Consider the following 7669-nt stretch of genomic DNA (forward strand, 5'->3'; position numbering starts at 1 on the left):
AACAACCAAACCGTAACCTTGACAACGAAACTGTAACATTAACAACTAAACCCTAACCTTCACAATCAGTAAAAAACATGATTACTTACACAAACTAGAGGGGTACACCCTTGCAGATATAATGTCGTCTTCCCTGGCTCAGGACCCTTCAGTGCCCTCTCTATCGCGTCAGATGTCTCACTGAATATATAGGTCCCCCAAGCAGTGTTATTGACCTGTTCGGTGCTGTCGACGTACTTGAATAAATGCCTAGGAACGCCGGAAACACTGCTTGGACACCAAATCATGCTCAACTGATAGAGGATCTGTAGCAGGACAAAGTCCTTCACATCTCGGCTATCAGAAATAGTACCAGCTTCAAGAGCAGGTCCTCCACATTGCGTCTGGTGGGGCCTCCTTTGGGGGGAGCTATATTGCTGGAACCCCCCGCCTCGGGTTTGTCAAAAAACCTAGACCAAATCCTATTTTTCCTATCCCGATTGTGGTCAACATGAAGCCCCTCATTGGAGAACCATGTATGCTCCATTACCCACTCAAGGTTGAATGAGCATGCGATCTATTCTCCATCATTCCTATCGGTGAAGACGAATTTTTTGCTCTTCTTGTCCCACTGACTCAAAATGTGCTCAAAGGTGGAAAGATCGACACCAGGTGGGCCAAATTGGACGTAGTGTCTGAATACACTATCTTCGTAGGCCGCAAAATGCCTTGGCCCCCATATGCGTCACCAATTTCTACATAAAGTCGTGATAGGCACCGAAGCTGGCGGTGAGCCGCAACGTAATAGCTGACTTTTCCCTTTTTCTACAAAACAAAAACACAAGACGAGAGCATTTTTGAGTATAATCAGTCAACATAACAACTATGCTGTAAACTTTGCGGGTAAACCAACAACCTTAACAACAACCCCATAACCTTAACAACGAAAACCTAACCTTAACAACAAAAGCCTAACCTCAACAACTAAACAACAACCTCAACAATAAAGGCATAACCTTATCAACCAACAACCTTAACAACAACACCACAACCTTATCAACCAAAACCTAACCTTAACAACCAAAGCCTAACCTCAACAACCAAACACAACCTCAACAATAAAACCATAGACCTTGCATGTTAACAGTAACCTCAACAGCTAACAGACACCGTAATTTTGGACCTTCCCACCAGACTAAGAGCATTATCAATCAAACCATAACCTTAACAACATAAAACTTGCGGTAAAAATTACCTTTTGGGTGCTGCCACATGCTTTTCTTTTTCTCCTCTCTGTAGACCAAGGAGCGCTCTAGTGGCATCGTTGGACGAGCCGGTGGTGCCGGTGCTGCCCTCTAGACCTTCGCGGGGGCCTACACTTAAATTTTGAGGCGGGCTTCTGGGATGAGAATGTCTGGTTGCGATGTCCTCTAGAACATCACCAATCGCAGCTTGAGCTTCAGATTCAGTCCGCACTGCAGTTGTATGGGCTCTTTCTGAGATTTCGAACCGCTGGACGTAATCGCTTTCGCTGTGGTCGCCATTGAGGTTGGTTTTGGGGGTTGAATCGCCGGCCATTTTGATCCCTTTGCTTTGATTCGGTTTGCGTTGGGGTCGGTTGATTTAGGGCTAGGGTTTTGAATTGGGTTTCTGGAGTCGGTTTGCTTGCAGAAGAGAGAGATGACAGGGTACGGACGAGGAGGTAACTCATAACGGGGAATTTTAAACGTAAGGGTATTTTGGGCATTTCGAGCGGAGTTTAAACGGAGTTAGGCCGGGGGATTCGTTTTGGGGGCTGGAAGAAAATCGGGGGCGGTTTTGGGGGTAAAGGGCACGTTGAAAAAATCTTAGGGGGGCAGAGCACGTTTTGGGTTGTTTTGCGGGCTGGAAGCAATTTTCCCAAAAGTTTTTTGCATAAAAATAAAAGCTACAAATATGAACTTCGTCATGGAAAGTATAGCACGAGGGAAGGACATGACTATGCGTATTTATTGCAATTCATGAAATGTTCAACAAAATATTGACTTACAAATCTTGTAACTGTACATCAAGTTGTTCTTCTACCAAACATGGAATTTGTATTGAAAATTCATTTTTCACAACAAAATTGCAGATATCTAAATAATGGGATTTTAAGTAGATTTTCTGCAGCTGCAATATTTGCTATCCTTTTATTTTATTATTTTCTCTCAGCAATCCAGACAGCATCTGAAAAAATAAATGAAACAAAGGGAAAATCATACTATATACCGAACTAGGAATTTGGCACACGCCCCTAAGAGGGAAAAATATTTTTTTCTCACCCTTTCTGAATAAATGCTCCTATACAGGGTTCAGTGGCATGGCAATTATGTTCATGATTCATCAAACGCATACTAAGCGAAGTAAACAAACAAGTTCTATAATAAACAGCTTGGCATTATATCGGTCATTGTATGACACAAAGTAGATACAAAAAATGCGTAATTGTGTCTGGTCCTGACTTTATAGGGAAAAAATATTGACACAACAATATTTGTTAACAAATGTAGTGCAATTACATCAATTTGCACATGATGCATTGATATGGAGAAAATGAAACGAGTGATCATGAGAATCATACAGAAACTGGAACTTTTAGAGACTCCAATATCTTGTCGTCAATATCAAATTTCATCTCCTTCCTATCTCTCCCGATACTGACATACTCTTTGAACCTCTCTTTCAAATCCTCAACAAGATTAGTGCTGCTTGTCCATCCTAATATCTTTTTAGCAGCTCTTGGCTCTGCATAAAAGTGCTGCAACAATAGTACAAAATTTTAAATCTTATGTCAATGTTCAATTAATAAATGGGTTATTTGCACTTTACCATCCCAAAGTTTCACTCTTCTTTAGCATTGATACCCTATAACTTATAGAGAATTTTATAGTTGACCTTAATTTCGATCAAGAACATCAACATACGATATTTGATGAGAAACAAATTTTCTCACAAATGTTCTTTTTTTTTAATAGTTTGGGGGAAGCGAGGAACACAATTAGGGCCTTGGGGTATCCAATTGTCAAATTATTGTCCGTTTGAAAAGTTTGGTGTATCAATTTGTCAAAACAGAACTCATGGTATCAAAGTTAAAAGGTGAACTTTTGGGGTATTAAAGTGCAAATAAGCCTCAATAAATTGATATTGGATTATTACCATATTGCGGAAAGGAAAAGCCTTCTTAGCATCAACACCAACAACCTTTGGGTCATAGTGAACTATTTTGGCTTCTTTGCCTGCAGCTTGTGCACATAGTTTGGTCATTCCATCTAAGGTCACAGCACGGTCGCTCACACAATTGAATATGTTGCCATTTGCAGCAGAAGGTTTCCCAACAGCAAGAAATAGCATGCTCGATAGATCTCTCACATGTGATATGTTCGTCAGCTGCATTCCTGATCCAGGGAGTGGAACTGGTCTATCACGGACAATCCCTGTCCATGACCACCAACATATATCATTCATTAATGGATTGCTGTAAGTTTCTTGGAACATTTCTGGAGTATTAAAAGCAAAATATTTCAAAATACATGTGACATGGGAATATTCACCAACAATCAAATGACATGCACATCTGTATCAACTCGTCGAATGTAACTAAACTCTTTGTTTTCAGTATAATGAGTCTTTGTTTCCAGTATAATGACGTGGTTTCCAAATAGGAAACTACCAATACATTATGAGAAATATCGCTGGAAGAAAATGGGTCAGTCTCCTAACAAATCAAAACCATGAGTCGGTGACAATAAGAACAATTAATGTTAAGTTTCCACAAATTTTTGATGTCAATCTACCGTGAAGAATCAAATCTATTTTCCTTCTTGTTTCAACTTTCTTGAGTCAATCAAATGTTCTTGAGCTGCTATCTTGTTGCTAGTTAGTGGCGATATCAAGTCATGAACTCATCTGCTAAGAAATATTCAGGTTTATCAGCCCTTACTTAATGTAGAAAAGGTGTCCACGTACTAATACATTAGCCCTCACCTTCTACGAGTCAGTTTGGTATTGTTTTTGTCTTTTCGGGTGCTTCTAATTATTTTTTTGATAAGCAGACTTTTTTATTTTTATCTATTTATTTACTTTGCACACTTATTGAAATTGCTTCATGACTCCATATTACCTCAGGATGCTTTTAAAAGTAGATTCTGCCTTTTTTTTATATACCGTATATGACCTTTATCTTTTGACAATGATCTTTAAGCACAGTTTTGCCAAACACCTTAACTGTTTTTGGAAACAGTTTTTAATATATTATTACCAAACGACTATTTTCAGCAGCTTATATACGTTGCTTCTATAACTACTTATATAAGCTCCAGTATGAATCGGTTCTTCATCAGATACTTATCTACAAATAAATTGTCCTTAGAAGTGGGACCAAAAGCATTGGTAGCTCCTAATTCCTAGATAAATCTTTGACCCAAATTACTGATTTCATAATGCTTCAGTTTCTAATGCTTTAGGCACCAACAAAACAGGGTACCGAATTTATCACCAGAGTCCAGAGAAAAAATTTCTGGTTCCAGACATTTGGCGATGCATGCAAGAAGATTAGCCATAAAAGAAACATATAATGCAAGTGTCGATTTTTTAATATATGGATGTACATGTAACTTTCAGCTCCTTTATTTCTTAGTAGCCTGTAAAAAGATCCAGATGTATTCATGCATGCTGCATTGCAACTAGAAAATGTTGTGCATGGAAAGCCAATAGGATCCTACTAAGAATAGATGGAAGAGTTATAAACATAAGGAAGTAGCGTTCATACGGTCAAAGAACCATTCTTCACAATCTTTATTGTTTCCAGAACCTATCATATACTGAGGGCGGAATATTGCCAAGCTACTGAAGGATAGATCGGTAATGTACTTCTCCACAGATACATGACTAGCATCACCTTTAACGGGGTCCTGCAGAGAGGTGTGGTTCACATTTTGGTAAGATTACAAACTGATACCAAGTTCCATCTACATAAAGTTCATGATATAGTTAACATATTGAAACACTTTGGGGGAAAAGTTTTACTACTTGCTATAAATGATGAGATCCCTGTTACAGATATATTTTACTTTGAAGACAGAAATATGTTAAAGTTCATGTCAAACATATCTCCAACTCATAAAATATAACTTAAAAAGATTTTTTTGCCAAGTTTTTTCCAATATCATTAACAAAATTAGTTGTCATATGTTTGTTATTTACATCCACCAGTATGTGCCTGTGTTTGAGTGGGGTCAGTGCATGCATTTCATGGGATGCACAAAAAGAAGTCCAATTCAAAGTGCAAATTGTTGCTTCTAACCTGCAAGTTATTGGCCTTGATTTAGCAGCATGTCAAGAACTCCAAGTATACGTCTTCCAACATAATTCAGCAACAAAGTGCCCATAATATGAAAATTGTGGTCACTTCAACTCTGGAGTATGGACAATCTAGGCCAATTGCAANCCCCCCACCCCCAACCCCCACCCCCACCCCCCCCAAAAAAAAGGAAAAAAGAAAAAGAACCACACACGCACACACAGACAGCCCCACCCTCTATAATCATTAAAAGTCGTAGATCAAGATCAAGTCCAGTGGCATGTATTTCCAATCTAGAACTCTGCATAAAGTAGCATCTCGTTTCTCTATTATCTATTTATCCATCACTTAATCAGCATCCATGTGCTTATCTGTGAATTTATATGATATGATATCAACATGTACCAAGAAAACTCAGCATATGTTTACTAGAAGTCTGTAATATAGGGATACACTAGAAAATTAAGCAATTAACAGCACGCATACCCCTTCAACATGAGGAACCTCATCAGTTGGCTTATATATCCCAGCACTGCTAATATACAGAAATTGTTTGACTCCTGCAGTTTTTGCCCAGTCTGCTACAGGCCTGTAGCCAAGACAATTATATCATTTAGGAAAGCATAGGTGGGTACTGCTGAGGATTGATGTATTAAATATGAAATAAATGATCAGAATTCAGCATCTAATTATACAAAGTAACTATTGACATGTTTATTCTTTTATAGTCAAGGAAACTATTGTCAGTGAACCAAGAAGTCAGCCAGCAATAGATTCTACATTGTTTGACTCCCTTTTCAATGTTTCCATGAATCCCATTTCACGGGAAACTATTGCACATCACTTGTATTGGTCACATGAATATCCAGAAATTCTCGGATATCAGAATATTACAAGAGATGAGATTTACAAGCTTCTAAACTCTAATTAGTAATGGTAAACAATCCAATAAGTTTCTGCATCAAGAAATTCAGAAGAAATAACTATTGCTGGACTTCGCTTCCTTTAAAATATCTGAGACTGTCTATAATTGAAAAGAAGTATGTGTCTGTGTATTAAGCAGATTAAAGATTGAATTATATGCCTCATCATTCCTAGTTGAGCAGAATACGAGTCTCCAAAAAATATTTGCAATACCTACAAATTCACACGTAACCTTAACTAGCCCATAAAGTGGTTGTCCCGCTGGCATGAATCATATTCTTCCATTCAATTCTATAAAGGGTTATCTCCTCAGTTAAGTATCATTGTACCGAAGAGCGGCATCAATGAAACCCTTAGTAGTGGGAATGTCGCAATGAATATTCCTAAGGATTCATTTCATGTAGCTCCTCAGTAGGTTTTACATTGACTGCAACGCTCCTCCTTTGTCCTACTTCATTTACAATGTGGAATTCAATTGGACCATTGCGTCCTAACTCAAAGTGCAAAGAACAAATCTTAGGAAAAAAAAGATTGGATTCGTGCAGTTAGCAACAAAGTTACATACTTGACTGTATCAAGATCCTTGCCGTTGTTATCTAATACCACATCAAACTCCGCCCCTCCCACGACTTTCCCCACCTCCGCCGGATCCCCCCACACCGTCTCCCCACCAGCACTCACCAGCTCCTACACAAGCATAAACCAATTAATGAACACCATATTATAGTGCACAAACAGCAACCAGGAAACGAGGAAAAATATTTGCACTTTATTACCCAAATTTCAACCTTTTTTCAAACTTTGAAACCCTGAAGCTCAATTTTGACAATTTGAAGCACCAAAGTGCAAAAAAAGTTGTTCAAAAATATCAACATAGAAAAAGTGAATGAGAAACAATTGTGTTACCAAATTTCAGATTCCTAAAGCTTGGGCCGGGAAGGCAAAGAACAAATTTAGCCCTCTGGGGGCACAAAATTTGCCATATTAATGTCAATTTGGGATCTTTGAGGTACCAAACAAACTAAAAAAAAAGTGAAACGTTGGGCATTAAAGTGCAAATAAGCCGAAAGAAGAAAATACAGGAAGCGCACAGAGAATCTAGTGAAAGGGGGCTTCTTCATCTTGCCGGAACTCTCATCACCGACGGTGAGAACGGTGGCCTGGTGAGCACAGGAGGAGGCTCGTGGCGAAAGTAGAATCCGATGAAAGCGTGGCGCGTGTTGGTATTTACGATTAGAACCCTCTTCCTCTCAGATTCAGGCATCGCAGCGGTCACAACAGCAGAAAGGGCAAAATTGGAAGAGGAGGAGGAGGAGGAGGGTTTCGAGCGAGGAATTGAGAAGAGGGAGAGAGGGGATGAGGAGAGGAACGAGGAGGAGCGGAGAGAGAGTGAAGATGGAGAGAGTGAAGGGGAGGGGCGAGGAGAGTTGGGGAGGGGAGGGGGAG

General features: G+C 39.2%; 1 protein-coding gene across 1 annotated transcript; it reads right to left on the reverse strand.

The window, feature by feature from the left end:
* LOC109820039 (chloroplast stem-loop binding protein of 41 kDa a, chloroplastic) lies at positions 2377–7610 on the reverse strand. The gene is given in 7 exon segments (XM_020386093.1): positions 2377–2758; positions 3157–3434; positions 4769–4910; positions 5786–5888; positions 6789–6910; positions 7315–7412; positions 7415–7610. Coding segments are annotated over 7 exon segments (999 nt in total). The 5' UTR covers positions 7488–7610; the 3' UTR covers positions 2377–2575.

The sequence above is a fragment of the Asparagus officinalis genome, chromosome 8 (genome assembly GCF_001876935.1).
Source record: "Asparagus officinalis chromosome 8, Aspof.V1, whole genome shotgun sequence".
NCBI classification, from domain to species: domain Eukaryota; kingdom Viridiplantae; phylum Streptophyta; class Magnoliopsida; order Asparagales; family Asparagaceae; genus Asparagus; species Asparagus officinalis.